At 37.7% G+C, this 19,851-nt stretch overlaps 1 protein-coding gene across 1 annotated transcript; it reads left to right on the top strand.

Moving 5' to 3' along the window:
* The first annotated feature begins 819 nt into the window (after nt 1-819).
* On the top strand, nt 820-18,154 carry AMTN (amelotin). The gene is made up of 7 exons (XM_021938563.2): nt 820-5,083; nt 9,244-9,327; nt 10,325-10,390; nt 11,333-11,422; nt 15,162-15,197; nt 15,624-15,650; nt 17,590-18,154. The coding sequence occupies exons 1-7, from the start codon at nt 5,030-5,032 to the stop codon at nt 17,842-17,844; spliced, it is 612 nt and encodes a 203-aa protein (XP_021794255.1). The 5' UTR covers nt 820-5,029; the 3' UTR covers nt 17,845-18,154.
* The last annotated feature ends 1,697 nt before the right edge of the window (nt 18,155-19,851 follow it).

Here is a 19,851-nt window from a genome sequence, read left to right on the forward strand (position 1 = left end):
ATCACTACTTCTAAAGCAACTTCTACCACCACATCTGCAACTCCAGTTTTAACTATAACTCCCATGCTATCATCTGCTACAATCATAAATCAAACCACATTATCCTATAACATCCCAGAAGCTGTCATATACAACAGCAACTTTGAAACAAAGGTTCCTCCCTATAATGGCACCAAACTATACATTGACTCGGCATCCAACTTTGAAATCACAGAAACTTATGACACCACAAAATACATACTGACCTTCCATTTGACTTTGAAGTTACAACTTTTCTCAATTGTGTCTACAAAACCGAAAGTAACTGCCCAATTGACAGTATCAACTCAAAGAATATAAATTCCCAAAACTTTTCTTACCCTTACCTAAAGCATTAAACACTGAAATCATGAATTAATTCCTCACACTAGTACTGCCTCTCTTACCTTCCCTTCAGCATCCTCATCTGTTGCCCATTTGCAGGGTGTTCTTTCCTATTTTAAATATTACACCCAAGCTTATTTTTTTAATTCCATGAGTGTGTAATTCTAGTGTTGAGTTGCAATATTTCTACATAGGCCAGGTGCAGTGGCTCATGCCTATAATCCCAACACTTTGGGAGGCTGAGGCAGGAGGATTGCTTAAACCCAGAAGTTCAACATCATGAAATCTATCTCTACAGAAAATTAGCCAGATGTGGTGGTGCACACCTGTAGTCCAGCTACTTGGGAGGCTGAGGTGGGAGAATCACCTGAGCTGGGGAAGTCAAGGCTGCAGTGAACCAGGATAGCGCCACTGCACCCCACCCTGGGAGACAGAGGGAGATACTGTCTCAAAAAAAAAAAAAGAAACAAAGAAGAAAGAAATATGTCTACATAGAAAGAATACAAAGTTGCCAGACTCTTTCAAGCTTAACCCTGTTTCATGAGTAAATTCGGTATAATATATCCACATTTGTAATGACACTGTACACTGAATTTTATCACTTATGACAAAGGTCAATTCAATCTGCCGAGAAGTCTGAACATAGTTTCCTGATACTCCTTCTGAGCAAAACTTTAAAAGATTAGTAAAAACGTATATGGTTTGATCTATTTAGTAGAATTTTAGATACATTTAATTCAGTGGCTGTTTTTCGGGCACCTACTAAACTTCTCCATAGAGAACTGGCTCTACTTCTGGCCTCCAAGCATAAGTCCTAGATTCCTCTGGGGTCATAAGAACTGGTTGACAATCTTAAATAATTTTGTAAATGTATATTTATTGTTCTATCAACACACAAGCTGAGAACTAAAGCAAATATCAAAACATATAATCTTCCTTGAAATTTAATATCCCAAAACAGTAATCAAATAACAATGGCATCAGGTGAGGTAGAATAAAAAAAAATAAGAAAGTCATGAATTCCAAAAGCATCTCAGAGAAAGAAAAGGCTAACTCCAAATGAGGGGAACAAAAAGAAAGACTTCATGAAGGTGGTAGCGTTAAGAAGGATCTTTAAGGGTGAGTAAAACATTGACAGTCAGGGATGAAAAAGAGGAGTCCAGGCAGAGGAAATAACATGAACGAATGCAGAAAAATAAGATCCAAATGCAACGTGGCTCTTTTCTGACCTTTTGTGCATACATCCGCTTTGCCTCTACCACATTATACCGTGATACAATACTTGCTGCATTTTCCACAAGAACATAAATAAGGGCTTCATCTTATTCACTTTTGTACCCTAGCACCTTGTACAATACCTTGTCCAGTACAGTGGAGGCTTCTGTTCAATCAAGCTATTACTATAATTAATAATAATCTTGTGTACTGAATCCTTTTGACGTTGTGGTGAGTTACCAAGTGGTGTAAGGAAATATAGAAAATGTTCAGTCTGTTTTATCCTTTCACTGCCAAAAAGATGCTCTTAGACTGAGATTCATAAAGAGTGTCTCAGGTCTGGGTAATCCTAGATCTTCCTACATCCATTGAGTGTGATGGAGTTGGAAAGGGGGTATGTTTCTTGCCTTGAGAAATCCTAGAAAGCTCAGGGATGATACAAATCACTAAGGAATTCCACCAAGACTCCCCTAACCCAGAGATTTTTAACCTGTTTCTTTATAGTTGGGCTCTCAGGAGATCCATGAAATCCCTGAGGTTATTTCATAATCATTATATTCATGAGCACATAGGCATTTTTCTGAGGAGATGATATGTGCATTCAGCTTCTCAAAAGGGTCCATAACCCAAAGAAACTTACAACTAAAGCTAATAAGATTAAGGAATGCCTAGACCTAAAGGGCTAAAAGATGTGTCCTATAGTTCATAAAACACTTGACTGAATTCTGATGTTCTATGTCATTTTGGAAACATAAATTATCTCACTCTTTTTGCTGATGTCTCCTTGTCTTGGAATGATTTAAGAATTTTTTTCCTTTTACAATATGTATTTCTGGACTCTCAACTCCGTAATTACATTATTGCAAGTTATCTGCTTTCAGACTTAAAATTTCTTGTCTAAGAAATTACTCAGTCTTCTTAATTTTGCTTGTTTATTTTGATCTAATCCCACTGACTGCTCAGTTTCCTGGCTAGGGCATGTCCGATTCCAGCTGATGGTTGGAGTCATGTCTGCAACAAGCAGTTGACTCATTGTGAGGTTCCTAAATCACCTGATGCCCAGTCACAAAGAATTATTCAGTTCAAATGAGCTATTGAGTAGAGCCATACTCTAGACTAGCACTATAACACAGGTCTCCTCACCTAAGCCAAGAACAACAGTGACATAAAATTCAACTCTACCTCCACCCAAAAAACATATAGATATAGGACGCTCCCAACCCTCTACATTCACTGAAAATAATGCCCAAAGAAAGCAGATGCCCAGTGTCACGGAGTCCCTCTCTTGCAATGACCTCCTTGAATATTTAATGTTTCCCCCAACAAAACCTAAGCTCTTTGAGGGCAGAGTTTTTGTCCCTTCCATTAATTATTTTATCCCAGAGACTGACACAATGTTGGTGAACAAAGAGTGAATCTATGTTAAATGAGGGCTGGAAAAACGAATTGATTGAATAAAAGAAACAATGAATTTGCCTGTGAAAGCCCATGAGAACATTAATTTGCTTTCCTTCCACATCCTTCAGCACCGTGTTTCATTGCTCCTCTCATTATCAATCGCTTTCACATGCTAGTCTGTCTCATGGATTATACTTATTCTCCAAATCCACCTAAAGCCCAATCTCTTCTCTAAAATTTTCCCTTAACTCAATCTTACTCTGTTTCCCCATATTATATGCCTTTACCACTTATTCATCAACACTGAATGACCATGTGATGCTTTTAAAATATTATAAACACGAAAGACTGAAGAAATATAAGATGGGGCCCTAGGAACTCTCCATCTAGTTCAAGAGAAACAAAAAGTCAGGAAATAATAAAAAAGCCATATAAAGTAATATCTGACCAAGTGCCAAAATCAGTGATAGAAACAAACAAAAAAAGCTATAGATAGTTAAAATTAGATGTCATCTCCAACCCTGTCTTCCACTGCTATCCTCACCCCATCTTGTTCCAGTGACAGAAAACAATGTCACTACTTCAAATCTAGACCTTTGATCAACCTGGGTGCTCTCCTTGTGTTCTTAATAATTTTTTTTTCTTCAAATCCCAACTCAAGGATGATCTCCTCTTTTAAGCTTTTCCTGTCCTTTGTCCCCAACAAAATTCACCACACTCTTTCTCACACCTGTGAATACTCCTATATTTGCACGTACTTGTTGATCTTGTGTTTCTCCTCCTACGTAGTGTTCCCCATTCCTAGCAGAGTATCAGAGTAACAAACATTGATTATATAGATAAATCGAACAGTTAGAGAGAAGCTTCGAAAAACATGTATCATCTCAGTTAATTTTCCATTAATAGACACTCTATAGGTTTACTTTTTTGTTTTTTAAAGATCAAATCCCAAATCCTGGTGCAACACAGGCTCATCATTGATATGGTCTCAGAAATTGATAAACAGACTCCCGCCTCCCTCTGTGGCATATCTCAAAAATTCCAGGTGAAGCCCAAGGCTTCATGGTAAAATGTTAAGTAGCACTTAACTGTTCTTCTTGTAAAAGAAATCTCAGTTGATTCCCTGTGTTTTGTTTAGGTAATAGTATCACTTTCCCTGTTTAATATAAAGCAAGCCATTCACCATTTGGCCGTATCTATTGAAACGTAAAATGTACATATCCTTTGATACATTACTTCTAAGAATAACACCTACAAAAACACTCCCACATGTGTGGAAAAAAAGGTTCTATAAGAATGATGCTTGTGACACCTTTGTAATTACCAAATAAAATGGAAATGGATTAAATGTCCATCAAAAAGAAATGTGATATGATATAATGTTGTGTACCCATTAAATAAAATAAACCTGTATGTACTAACACACAAAGTTGTCCATTATTTGGTAAGGAAACATAAGTTCCAGAGCAATCTACATAATAGACTTCATTTTTTAACTATGCACAGAACCCTATATTTTGATGTTTGATTTATGTGTTCATACTTACATGATAAAACACGTACATCTGAGAAATCATTTGGGAAGAAGAGGGAGGTGAAGAAGCATTTAAATTATTTTATTGTCTGCATCTTTTTTTAATTACATAAGGTATGTCTCCCTGAAACACCTTCTATTCAAATGGTAGACATTGGGTAATATCATGTCTGCAGCTAATAACCCACCTAATGAAGTGTTGGGAAATGAAGAAAACCAAATGATTTAACAGACAGCTAAATCCTGATTGGTCTCTCAGTTTCCAGTCTCCTGGAACTGAGTTTAAATTTCTTCTACAAACACATACATCATTGAAGGGTAAAATTTTTCACCAGAGTAAACTTGAGAAATCAACTGGACCTTAAGTATTATACATTTTGCTTCCTGGACACAAAGGTAACATTAATTGACCATGTTTCAAGTAGAACATTCGTTTTTAAAGTATCATTTTCTCTTAAAAGGAAAAAAATACAGTGGAAGAGTAACACTGTTTTATTATTGTAGGCAGCAATTTGAAACATGAAGACTATGCTTCTACTGTTTTGCCTTCTAGGATCAACTCAGTCATTACCAGTAAGTATGTTATGTTTGTTTTATATGCCAACCAGCTTCAACAGCATCTCTAGTTGCAGACCTACCTCTCTCCTGCCCTCCATCAAAACTGCTCTGTTTTGTGACTCATTCCCTGACAGTGTCCAGTGTTTATTTTGCAAGGCAGAAAATGACAAGCTGGCCGGGCGCGGTGGCTCAAGCCTGTAATCCCTGCACTTTGGGAGGCCGAGACGGGCGGATCACAAGGTCAGGAGATCGAGACCATCCTGGCTAACCCGGTGAAACCCCGTCTCTACTAAAAAATACAAAAAACTAGCCGGGCGAGGTGGCGGGCGCCTGTAGTCCCAGCTACTCTGGAGGCTGAGGCAGGAGAATGGCGTGAACCCGGGAGGCGGAGCTTGCAGTGAGCTGAGATCCGGCCACTGCACTCCAGCCTGGGCGACAGAGCGAGACTCCGTCTCAAAAAAAAAAAAAGAAAATGACAAGCTAATAAGTTGTTGGTACATATTTCAATGTACTTGTATTTTTTAAATGCATCCACTCCATCGTGGTAAAAGGTCAATTATTTTGGCAGAGCAATAGGCTAGAAATTAGGAGACAAATGAATGCCTTAAGTGGATGATTATTTTATTTTCCAAAAAGAAATTTTTTCTTGGCAACTAGTTATTTGCTCATGAACAAAGACTATATTTTCTAATTTGTCTACTTGGAAACACTAAATATCTACATTGTATAAATTCTAAAAAAAGACCACGAAAACATATGATACCAAAGGCATATGATTAAAATGATCAAAATTTTTGACTTAGAACATTTCATCATAAATAGTATTCACATATAACAGGAAAAAATAAAAAAGCACTAGAACTCCAACATTTGCTCCATTATTTTGTACACATAGAGAAGAATGGTTTGGATCTCTAGGTGGACTTCTCTTTGACTGTTCAAGATGGTTCAAGACCATTAAGAAAAAAATTACAATATACTTGCTATAAAATAACAGAATAAAAGAAAGCATACTTAGTTGGGCCTCAAGCTTACTCAAAACTTCGGCATCCATTCATACAATCAACAAATATTTATTAAAAACTTTATATATGCCAGACATTGTGCTAGGTGCTGAAGAAACAATAGTGAGAAGGAAAAAAAAGGCATGATCCTTCATGGTGTTCACAAGGATTGTAGACATTAACCAATTTTTTTATTTTTTTAACTTTTTTATTTTTACCAGTATCTCTTGCCAATTTTTTATTTTTTACTCAAATGATTTTTAAAGAAATGTTAAATTATAAATAATAACTGTGATGAGTTATGTGAAGGAAATGAACAGGGTAGGATTACACAGGGGAAGGATGAAACAAGATACAGTAGCCAACCTCCTTCTTACTTTATCCCAAATATATACGTGTGTGTGTGTGCGTGTGTGTGTGTGTGTGTGTGTGTGTCCCCCTTGAAAGAAGTTGTCTGTAAAAGTTTAATTTCCTAAACAAGGTAAAGTATGAAGTTAATTTTTTTATAGAACAAATGGTTCTTTCACTTCGCCAAATACAGTTACCAAAAGATTCTTCAAAATACAGTTTCTTTAGTATATTTAAATTACCACATAATTGGTGAAAACTCAAAGTAAGCAAAACTTTCCAGGAGTGCAACTCTCATGTGAAGTGGGCTGGGGTGGAGCAGGCCTGCTGTGTAGGCGACGGCAAATTGCTAATAGACAATGAGAGCAGCTAGAGAGTTAGTGGGGCAGGGCAGCAGGGAGGCGACACTGAAACGTCTCTTCGGTCTAGAAACAATACCAAATGAAACATCAGGACACATAGACAAGGTATTTTTTACTATTTGTAAATGAATTTACTGAGTTAGCATAAAGTTATAAAGAGTGAATCCATTTGCAAATGTGGACACATACCACAGCCTAGCAATTATTTTCAGTAGATCAAAAGTTTGAGGAAAAGTACCAGATGGAAAATATAATGTTAGAAAAAACAAATATAAGACAAATCAAAGTCACAGAAAGTGAAGGCCCTAGAAGAAAACAAGATTTTATTCCTCCAACAAATACTTGTTGAGTGCTTACTATACACCAGACATGGATTTATCTTCTTGAGATAGATCACTGAATAAACCACAGTGTTGCCACCCTTGTGAAGTCTGTATTTTAGCAAGGAAACAAATGATAAATGGTGAGCAGTCTAAATCAGTAGGTCACATGGCAGGATAGGAGGTGGTGGGCACTACATAAAAAAGACCCCAGAGCAGGGTGAGATGGAGCAGGCTGGTGGTGCACAGTGGAGAAGGGGCAGGCTGCATATTCAGGACAGCAGTCAGGTTTGGCCTCAATAAAGAAGCAGGTGAGAGAGTGAAGCTAATGTCTAGGGAAAGAACATTCCAGACAGAGGGAACAGGTGGAGGCGAAATTCTAAAGCAGGAATGGACTTTACCTGTCCCAGAAACAGCAAAAAGGCTGGATGGCCAGAGCAGAGTGAGGGAAAGGAAATGAGGTGGGAAAGATCAGAGAGCTACTGGGGGCCCGGATCATGAAGACCCTGTAGACCACTGTGGGGTCTCTGGCTTTTACTCTGAGTGAAATTGACAGTCGTTGGCCAGGCACGGTGGCTCATGCCTGTAATCCCAACACTTTGGGAGGCCAAGGTGGGCAAATAACTTGAGGTCAGAAGTTCAAGACCAGCCTGACCAATATGGTGAAACCCCATCTCTACGAAAAATACAAAAATGAGCTGGATGTGGTGGTGTGCACTGGTAATCCCAGCTACTCAGGAGGCTGAGGCAGGAGAATCATTTGAACTCAGGACGTGGAGGTTACAGTGAGCTGAGGTCACGCCACTGCACGCCAGCCTGGATGACAGAACAAGACTCCATCTCAAAAAAAAAAAAAAAAAAGCAAAGAAAGAAAAGAAAAAAAATGGTAGTCATTGCAGGGACTGAGCAGAGGAGTGACAAGATTAGACTATCATTTTCACAGGGTCACTCTGGCTGCTATGCTAACAATAGATTGTGGGAGATGAAAAGACTTACTTATGAAATATATACATAATCTTAAAGCTGAAAGGGACCTCCTAGAACAGGTAATACCAACCTCTCCTTTTTTTTCTTTTTTTTTTTTTCTTTTTTTTTTTGAGACATAGTCTCGCTCTGTAACCTCCTGCTCCTGGGTTCAAGCGATTCTCCTGCCTCAACCTCCCAAGCAGCTTTTTGTATTTTTAGTAAAGACAGGGTTTCACCATATTAGCCAGGCTGGTTCTAAACTCCTAACCTCAAGTGATCCTCCTGCCTTGGCCTTCCAAAGTGCTGGGATTACAGGTGTGAGCCACGGTGCCCAGCCCCAACCTTGCCTCATCACTAAGGGGAAACTCCAATGTGAAACCAGAACTGCTCCAGAGTAACCTTAGATGACTCAAGGTCTGCTGCAGAGCCAGAGGACCCCACCCCTGTGCCTTCCAGGATGCCTCCAGGAGCAAAAGCAGATTTGGTCAACCTGCCAAAAGAGAAGCATTTTTATTTGGAGACTAAGAGCACTTACAGGGATCTACCACTGGCTCTGCTGCTCACTATGACACCTTGGGCAGTTTACCGTAAGCATCAGTTGCCTCATCTATTAAACAAAATAATGTAACTAGACCAAATGTATAGGAGGAATATTTTCATAGCTAAAATTCAGTGATTTTTAATACACTAATAAAATATCCAGGCCAGAAAGAAAACTGAACTTCTGTTACAAGAGTGATGTGGCAGGCATGGCAAAAGTGGGAAGCTTCATGAAAAGGTAGTAAGAATGACGGCAGCTTACCTCAAGCCCTGAGAAAAAGCAAATGTGCACAGAGCTAACGTACAGATTATATATTCATGTCCTGGCAAAAGATAAAGGCAGGTACAAAAAAAGAAATGGGAGCCAGGAACCACCACAAGATATCCCAGGTGCTCAGGTGCATCCCAGCCCCTGTGCCCCCACACCATCCCACCCCTCCTGGGCTGGCATTTTTCCACTCTACAATTACATTTTTCCACTCTACAATTACCATGCACATAATGTTTCAGGGAATTCTAAAATACTCAAAGCCTTAATATAGACATTTTTGCATTGGGGGCAACCTGGATATAAATGGATACAAAATCTTAAACACATTCCTGCCTCATCAAATATGTATTTGTTTTCACAAAAGCAGCTCAAACCTGCTTTGGGACTCCCTCCCACAAAACTGGCTCCGGATCAGGGAACACTACCAAACCAACAGCAGTCAAATCAGGTAAGAGTCCTACAATAGGGAACGTGTACAAACCGGTAAAGAAAACACATTAAGACTGGTAGGTTTCAAATCAAAATTTACATGAAGACTGTACAAGACTGAACAAGAGAGAGAGGCTTTTCATTTGGGAGTGGGGAAAAGAACTGATATAATTTTCTGAAAAATTTGCATAGGAAAAGTAAAGCACTGTAATTCTTTTTCCTTTTATCTAAATAATAATTTGGTTTAGCAGTGAAATCTAGTCAACTTTGAAAAGGAATAACTATGTCTATTTGCAAAGCTTGGTCATCTATGGCCTTGAGGTACCATGGCATTATCATATGCAGTATTTGCTAGCAATAGCAGGGAATCAGAGGTGATCTATAAAAAATAACTGCAGACTTCCTCCTGGTTTTGTAAAGTTTCATTGTCGTTGATGTGTTGATGTGTTGCTATTTAATCTGTTTCTTCAAAGCGTAAATACTTTTGAAAACTGCAATATCTTTCGGCAACTACGCTCCCTCCCACTTCAACTCTTCCTCTACCATGAAGGACCGTGGCTTACCTACTTCTACATTTTGTGAAGTAGTACAATCAGATAACACTAGAGTCTAAAGTCTTCTCCTTAGTCAACAGAACACTCAAGTCAAGAACTATTCCCCCTTCTTAAGGAGACTGAATCTTATACAATTTGGGAACCCTCTTTAAGAAAAAGAATACAAAATTAGATATGTAAAATTAAGTACTGAAATAAATATTTATAATGTGATAAGAAATAAGAGTAAATCACAAATTTTCTGAAGCTGATAAGTACCGTAAGCTTGAGACATAGCTAGGGGACCTCCCGGGGCCACAAACAGGGCAATGCTACTAAAAGGCCCCGAGGCTTCATCTTTATTTACTTTCATGATAAATCCACTTCTGACAGGAGTGTCAATTACATGAGGTTATCCATCACTGACAGAGTAAGGGAAGCAGGCAACCTCTTGTCTCACACATCACTTTTAATCCCCTGCAGGTCTTTCCTTCTTTAAGTCTGATACCATTAACACAGATGCTCACACTGGGGCCAGATCTGCATCTGGTAAGTGATCTTTTATATCATTTTAATACCCATTGTGAAATAAATATAATGCCTAATGTTATGGTGGGGGTAGCATGGATATGGATGTGTATATCCACAAATGAAAACACACACATACGTATTCACCTAGATAAGTTGAAAGAGAGGAGAGAAGAGTCCAAGAGAGTTGGACATCATTAAGTTTTTCTTAGCAAGAGAGTCTCTAAACAAATGGATCTAATTCTTTCCTTCCCCAGTTTCTCTATCCTCTTCTCCTCCTCTTTCAATTCCTCCACCATACCTTCCTTAATGCCCCTACAGCATCCCCACATCCACATAAACACTATCACTGCTATTATCACCCCCAATGACAGGAGCAAACTGAAAGAGATAGAAAAATCTTCAGTGTCTTCTTATAGAATATCTGTACAGATCTTCAGTCTTCTCACAGAATATCTGTATAATCTGTTTGGGAAGAAAAATAAGTTTCTTTCCTGACTTAAAGTGGACTTTTTAGTGGTCAAATTTAAATATAGTTCATGTTCCAGACAAAATATGTATTCTGAACCTCATAATTTTCACGCATAACCTAGAGGAGTTAATTTCTTAATTGTAAAACAGCTATCAGAAAATTTTCAGGAACAATTACTCTTGCAGCCAAAAAGGGAAAGCAAGGATACAAATAAATCAACTAAGTAATTCTCAAACAGAAGAGGTTAAATGCCAAAGAAAAACTTAACAGGGGAAAAGTTAGCAATAGCCCCTGTGGTTGTACCAGCAGACTAAATAAGTCTTTAAATTTCATCTTTGTGTCTAAGTATACATGCAATAGAATACTATGTATTTATATAGCAAATCCTTCCTTTAAATATATTTTACGTTTAGTAAAAACATTTTAGTTTCCTAAATATCCAAACTGAAAAAAAAAAAAATACAATGAAAGTCTTCTTCCTTGCCCTACAGTTAAATCCTGCTGCAGGAATGACACCTGGTACCCAGGCCCACCCATTGACCCTGGGAGTGTTGAATTTACAACAGCAACTGCAACCACATGTAAGTTGAACAGCTGGACTTTAGTTTCAACATTAGAGAGCATTTTCTCTCAGGTGAAAGCCTACAGTAGAAACAGAATTTTTTAAAGCTTCTTGAAAATTTTGCCCGGATTATTAGCTGACGAATGTTCTACTGAACATAGAACAGTATTTGACAATCTGGTTCTTAATGAAAATTCATGAAAACTTACCCAGAGAACTGACCATGCTACACCACAACCTCTCTAGAATATAATTTTAATGGAAAACAGGAAACCTTGAAAAGTTGGGGAAGATTGAAAAGTGAAAAATATATGGGGGGAAGTTGAGAGATCCTAGGATTTTTTCTAGCATATTGTTTTCTCTTGAAGACTTTCTGGGTGACCAAGATCATCTCAAAGAAAAATTAAGAGCTGGAAAAAGTTTATCTTCAGCAAATCTAATCTTCCCATTTTTGTGCCCTTTTTTTAATTCCCCCTTGAAAGTCCCCAAGGACTTTTGAGTATTTACCATTTACCACCTCCCACTATCACTTGCTTTCAAAAAAAAAAAAAAAAACCCTGAAAATCCTCTTACACTAAGATATAAACTTAAGGCATCACCTGTTTTTGAAGTGCTTGCATTTTAACATTGAACAAATTCCAAATTTTTACCTTCTTGAAACTTTTCTAAATAGCGTAATAGGCTCCAGAGGGCCTGGGTGCAGTGGCCCATGCTGTAATCCCAGCACTTTGGAAGGCCAAGGCAGTAGGATCACTTGAACCCAGGCATTTGAGACCAGCCAGGACAACATAGTGAGACTTATCTCTACAAAAAATAAAATAAAATAAATAGCTGGGCGCAGTGGGGCACATCTATAGTCCCAGTTACTCGGGAGGCTGAGGTGGGAGGATTGCTTGAGCAAAGGCGGTCAAGGTTGCAGTGAGCAACGACTGTGTCACTGCACTCCATCCTGGGTGATGGAGGGGAATTCTGTCTCAAAAAAAAAGAAAAAGAAAAGAATGCCTCTGGAGGAAAATACAATAATCCTTTCACAGTAAGACTAAGTTGTTTGTAGATAACTTATTCTCCCCCAACATGTGACCTCAGTCCCCACTATTCAACATAATGGTCTAATTTTTTGTAGAAGCATTTATTATTGTGTAAGCAATATATGTTAATTATAAAGAATTTAGGAAATGTAAATTTTCTAAAATTTACATATAAGCAAAAACTAAAATAAAATACACTTGGAATCTCATTAGCCATAATCAAACACCGTCAACATTCTAGAGTATGTCCTTCCAGTCTTTTTTCTATATGTATATTTTTAAAGAAAATGTTTTTGCTATATTTAATGTTTTGTAACATGCTTTTTTCCACAAATATATTTTCAACAGCTTTCATGTTTTAAAATATTCACTTACAATGTTGTTTTTAATGACCTCTTAGTATTCCATGGTATACTAAATTACTTATTATGAAAATTTGGGGATTTTTCCAAAGTCTTTGCTTCTATAAACAACGCTACAGTAAGCATCCTTGTGACTAAGTCTATGAGTATTCCAGTGACTATTTCCTTGGACCAACTCTTAGGAATAGAATTTCTGGGGCCAAAGACACAAAAAGTATCTTGATAATAAAAATTTGGATTATAAAAGTGACCCTCTGAAAAAGATTTAAGATGCAAACAAAAAGAGACTCTCTGTAATGGGTGATCATAGTATAATCTACATACTGATTGCCTACCTTGAAGGTAGAGTTAATACATCTTCACGTTCCCCAGAGAGTATCCTCCTAAGTCAAGGCATTAGTGGAGCCTGGAGATGCTACAAAAGTTTCAGTATAGTTTCACGTTGTACACTCTCTATGCAATATTGTAAATCAGTCCCCATTTGCTGTGGGAATTCTTCAATGTCTCTAGGCCATGCTACCACCAAGGGTGCCCATACCTGACCTTCCCCTGGGCAGCTCTAGTCCCTCCTACCCTGCCTTTCCCTGTGCAGAGTGTCTTATTATCTCTGCCACAACCCGGACACCTACTGGTGGCTCACATTTATCAAAGAAAGTTGAACCATGTTGGTGAACTCTAGAACCACACGATTTCTGGTTAAATGTCAGCTCTACACTTACTACTTACATGATGTTGGCCAAGTTACTTAACCACTCTGTGGCTCAATTTGCTCAAAATTTAAAATGGGCATTACAATAGAACCTTCCTCTACAGCTATTGCAAAGATCAAGTAGTAAATATATGGAAAACACTCAAAACAATGCCTACCGCATAGTAAATATGCAATGTGTTAGCTATTACAATTTCAAATAATTTCTCTACCAACAACTAAGAAAAAAGTCTCCTTTATCATAATATTGGTAAACAATTAGATTACCTTTCATTACAGTTTTTACGTAGACATCTATGCTTTCCTCTTTTTATCTTTTTGTTCTTTCCATTCCAACTTCCCATTAAAGAAGAAATTCCATTTCATCTTCTCTTAAATCCAAAATGTACCAACCACTTTCCCATTGCCAACGTGAAGGCTAGCTGGGTTTTTTGTTCCTGTTCTGTTGCCCCTTTTTTGTCAGTAGACAAGCACCTGATTGTGAGTAAGCCTTTTTCATAAATGTATGTAATTTTTCCTTATTGACATTCCATAGTTCCATAATTCCTGCACCAACTGTCTTGGGAAATAATAGTTAAGAGTCTATTTCATAAGACTTTCAAATCTTCTGGTTTGGTAATTATGAAATTAAGAGTCCCATTTTGATGACTTTCCTGACACTTTGAATTTTCTATAGAAATAAGAATAAATTTTTAAAACCTTAGCTTTCTTTGACAAACTTCAGGCCAGTTCTCAGAGTAGCAGAGAGTACTGGAGCATGCCAACACCTCACTCAAATCTTTTTCATCTTTTTATAACTAAATTTATAATATTTAGTTATCAGTGACCCTTGAATTATTTCTTGCCTAGTTCTAAGAGCTATGCCAGTGTCACGGGTTACTGAGCAATATTCCCTATAATTGCCTTATTTTAGCAGCAAAATGTCCAGGCAACTACTACAAGACTAAATATCTCTGCCTCAAGAAATCTCATATTTGAAAATACCCATCACATGTTTTAATGTGTCTTCTGAGATGCCATATGAAAGAAATCTGTAAATTTTAATGTTATTGTTACTTGAAATAATTTTCAGTTTGGAGATTTCTTGAGACCAACTATTTTTTTCGTTCATCCAGTTTACTAACTTCTATCTTCTCAATGTGCTACCTTGAACTGGTTTCTAAATCTCTCTGGGACTGATCTTCTTTTTACAAATTGGAAAAGTTCCAAACTCCCATCCAGATCTATGAATTTATATCTATGATTATAGATAATACATTAGTAACAAATATCTGTTTAACAGATACTGTATCCTTTTAAGAAGTTATCAATGGCTGGGCCCAGTGGCTCACACCTGTAATCCCAGAGCTTTGGGAGGCTGAGGCAGGCGGATCACGAGGTCAGGAGTTCAAGACCAGCCTGGCCAACATGGTGAAACCCGGTCTCTAGCAAAAATACAAAAAATTAGCCAGGCATGGTGGCAGGCGCCTGTAATCCCAGCTACTCAGGAGGCTGAGGCATCGCTTGAACCCAGGATGCGGAGGTTGCAGTGAGCCGAGACCATACCACTGCACTCCAGCCTGGGCAATAGAGCGAGACTCCATCTAAAAAAAAAAAAAAGTATCAATATTTATGCCATGTTCCAGAACTTTTGAATGAATTTTTCTCTAATTTTTTCAGATGTTACCAATTTTTGTCACACAACTTGGAGCCCAGGTAAAATTATGCTTAATATTGTCTTGATTTTAAATCACCTTGGTGTGAAATATTTATTCTCACCTCAATTCACTAGATAGTTGTGAGGTTTTCAATGTACTTTGCACTGTATGGACACTGATAATCACAAGAGTTTGCTTTCTGCGTAAGTTTTCTTCAATGAACATCCACTTAATGATAGAAAAATATATAATTTTTGGATGGAGATGATGTCGTATTACTCAAAGAATGAATGTTAGCAGTCTCCCATCATATACTGACTTGAGTTTTGTAATATAGATCATAAGGCAGTTTAACATTTTATTGGAAATGCAAAATCTCTATAAGCTTTGAAAGTATTTTAAGTTTCCCAGTCATGTTGTACATATATTACTACAAATATATTAAAATGTGTCTAACAGTTTGTGTTTATCTTTTTGCTTTTAGGGCACTATCCTAAGCTCAGAGGAGTTGGTAAAAAAAAAAAAATTAATACTATTTCAAATTATTTTCACTTCTATCACAATGTTTTCTGTCCTCATATAGTCTCTCTTGACCATAAATCCTGAATATGGTGTGTACTACAATGAATTGACCATTTTTATAGTTCCTTACATTAGATTATCCTCTCTTTGTTTGGGGATTTTATCATACTTCTCCAGCTATTTTTCTATTAATTTGACTTAGCTTTCATTTCAATTTATTGCTATCAGATTCAGTTCTATCCAGAAAGGCAATGCACATTTTTTAACTTCATAAGGATTGCAATCTAGGATTATAAACTATTGAAATGTATACAAATGTAGAATAATATAAATATTAACTTTTTACAGGAAAGATTAAATTCCTTGACTTGGATTTTTAATTTTTATGGAACAATATATCTTTTTCCAGCATCAGATAGTGATGAACTCTTTCTACACACATAAATAATTGGAGGGCTGTACCTAAATAAAGTTAATATCACCACTGCTAGACACTTCAATGCATTCCTCCATAGGTTCTTTTCTAAAGAAAACAACTTGAATTAACATGATATCTAAACATGACAACGGTACAGAATTGAGGCAATATTTGGAAACAGTTATTCAATAGCTTTTCTATTATGGAAAATGTAGATATTTTCTATATTGTCCCTAAATAATCATCAAGTAATGGGGCTAGTGTCTGTTTTGCCAACACTGATACATGAACATCCATATCCAGCTACTGAGGTTCTTCTATAACCAGGACTTTAGCAGATCCTTTACATATGTTGCCTTCAACCTTCCCCAAAGCACAAAGCAGATATTTTTGACCCAGCTTTACAGATAAAGAAACTGAGGTTAAAAGTTTAAGTAATTTACGCCTCAAAGGCAACAATGACAAGAAAAGAGTGGATCCAGATCCAATGCCATTTTTTAATCTACTACACTAATGGTTTTTCAAACATTTTTAATACAAATCACAATAGCAACTACATTTTTCATGCAGCTTCACACACACACACACACACACACACGTTCATGAAACAGCATTCACGTTTACTATATAGAATGCACTACTAGTCTACTGCCTGTTTTATTATTTAATGATGACTGCCACTCACCTTTTTCACTTCAAAACTGTGGCTATCACAACCCTCAGTTTGAAAACATCTATACTCTGCTTCTATCTGTCATCTAGCGTAAGTCTAATTCTGGTTTCAATATCTCTTGAATGTAACACAGTGTTTCCCAAACTTCATTCCTTGCCCAGCAAATCACGATGGCATCAAAAGCTGGTTAAAAAGGCAGATTGCTAGGTCCTGCTCCAGATCTGCTCGATCAGGATCTCTCTAAAAATAAAAAACTCCAATAGACAGGAATTATCTGTCTATCCTCAAGGAACACACAATAGCCGAATTGCCAGAATAAATGTTTCTGACTGAATATTCCAATGCCTTTGAAAAATACATCACGAAAAACTTGAAGGGATGAAAGTCATGAGGATTAATCTACTTGAATAGATTTTTCCATTAATTTTTCATCTCTTATTTTTTTGGAAAAAAAAAATGTTATGAGCAAAAGAAAGATTACATGTTAGGTTTAATTCCAGAGATAAAGCCCATCATAATTGTATGGATTTTTCTGCCTTAATTCTACCTCCAGATTCAGCTGATAATAAAAAATTGTTGTTCCTTTTCCCAGGACTGGCTTGATACTGGCTCTCCATTTCTGAGGGAAATGGAGCATAGCAAAGAGTCCCGGTATTGAATCAGACTAGGCTGGAGCGAGGCAGTATTTACCCTGAGGAATGCCAGGTCTTTGCTGTCTTCTCTGACTTTACTCTCTCCATCTTTCCATTGCTACCCAAACTTGCTCCCCTTAAAAAAGAAAAGGCTTTAAAATGTGTTGCTTTTAACTTTGTTTTCTGTTTGCCTCCCTCATTCCAGCCACAAATCTTCACGAGCCTCATCATCCATTCCTTGTTCCCGGGAGGCATCCTGCCCACCAGTCAGGCAGGGGCTAATCCAGATGTCCAGGATGGAAGCCTTCCAGCAGGACAAGCAGGTGTAAATCCTGCCATCCAGGGAACCCCAGCCGGCCGCCTCCCAACTCCCAGTGGCACAGACGATGATTTTGCAGTGACCACCCCTGCAGGCATCCAAAGGAGCACGCATGCCACCGAGGAAACCACCACAGAATAACCAAATGGTAAATTCTCCTAGCTTGGAACATACTTCTTGGCTATAAAAGTCATCTGCAGAATGGAAAAGAGGAGTTCTTTGTCTTGCCTTGACAAATGCAGGTCTTAGTAAGATTAGGAAGCCCCTTTACTCACTCATAGTTGACTCCAGCAACGAGGGAGTATTTTTACTCAGCCACCAATCCTCTGGTATTAACACTGAAGGAAGAATGTGTGTGAGTGTTTTCGGTTGTTTTGAGACAGGGTGCTGCTCTGTTGCCCAGGCTGGAGTGCAGTGGTGTGATCTTGGCTCACTGCAACCCCCGTCTCCCAGGTTCAAGCGATTCTCATGCCTCAGCCTCCGAGCAGCTAGGATTACAGGTGCACACCACCACACCTGGCTAATTTTTGTATTTTTAGTAGAGACAGGGTTTCACCATGTTGGCCAGGCTGGTCTCGAACTCCTCACCTCAAGTGACCCACTCGCCTCGGCCACCCAAAGTGCTGGGATTATAGGCGTGAGCCACCGTGCCTGACCATACTGGCTAATTTTTGTATTATTTGTAAAAATGGGGTTTTGCCATGTTGCCCAGGCTGGTCTAGAACTCCTGGCCTCAAGCAATCTGCCCACCTCGGCCTCCCAAAGTGCTGGGATTGCAGGCATGAGCCACCATGCCTGGCCTGAAAGATTTTTAATTGTTGGCATAACACATGTTCCATTTTGGGTCAGAACTGAAAATATTTGGAAGCAGACTGTGTTCTTCGCCCCAATACACACACACACACATAGAGGCCTATCTCAGACACACTTCAGTTCATCATGACCCTGTTTACTCACTGACGGAGCCTCAGAACCTTCCTACTGTAATACTGCAAGCAGCCACTAGTGATAGCTACCAGAGCAGATAAACCCATAAACCCATCTGCCGTTCTTAGATGGAACTTAAGAAATGTAACAAAAATAAGCTTTTCTTGCACCAACAAGCAAAGTTAATTGTTTAACATGTGAAAATGTCTAGAACCAAATATCCTTAGAGATAACTAAAGAATGATTTGATATGGATGCTCCTAATTCTGGAAAAGAAACTTTGATCTCAAGTAAAAAATATTTAAGTTCAGTATACTTTTTACCTACATTTAAAAGGTGTTTTATTTTCTTCTAGGAATTCAGTAAGCTGTTTCAAATTTTTTCAACTAAGCTGCCTTGAATTTGGTGATACATGTGAATCTTTATCATTGATTATATTATGGAATAGATTGAGACACACTGAGTAGTCTTAGAAGAAATTAATTCTTAATTTACCTGAAAATATTCTTGAAATTTCAGAAAATATATTCTATGTAGAGAATCCCAACTTTTTAAAACAATAATTAAATGGATAAATTTGTCTTTGAAATATAACATTATGCTGCCTGGATGATATGCATATTAAAACATATTTGGAAAACTGACTCTTTTTCTTCTTTGGAGATGGAAGAAAGTTGGCCCTTACAGAAACTACATTTCCTCAGGACACTAACATGATACTCCAGGTCTAGAACTTTCTTTGGAAGTAGGAAGCACAGCAGTCAAGAAGAGGACACCCAGCAATGTGAAGACAAATTCTGGTCTCTTCACAGCTACCTCATCATTCGCTTTCTTATAAAAGTCACAAATTTAATTTTTAATAAGCAGAGTACTTTTCAACATCTAAAACATACAGTACAAAAAAAGACTTATAAATCATAGAATTCTGCCTATCCTCAAGTGTTTATATTCAGAACTCATGATAATGGCACTTAATGTTTAATTTTGGTATGCCTGAGTGCGAAAAATGACATTGAAAAAAGTAATCATAATCACTAAAACAAACCAAGGTGATACTCTTGCTCCATTCACCTAAAAGGTAGAAATTAACCTGATTTAAACTTATAACAGACCATTGCAGTTCATCTATAGTGAGGGAGATTAATACAAACTGCAGTAGAGCCCCCAAAAAAGAAAGGTATGGATAGGGTTAATAATATTTCTCACTATATACGGCTCAAC

This window comes from Papio anubis, chromosome 3 (assembly GCF_008728515.1).
Source record: "Papio anubis isolate 15944 chromosome 3, Panubis1.0, whole genome shotgun sequence".
In the NCBI taxonomy this organism is placed as follows: Eukaryota; Metazoa; Chordata; class Mammalia; order Primates; family Cercopithecidae; genus Papio; species Papio anubis.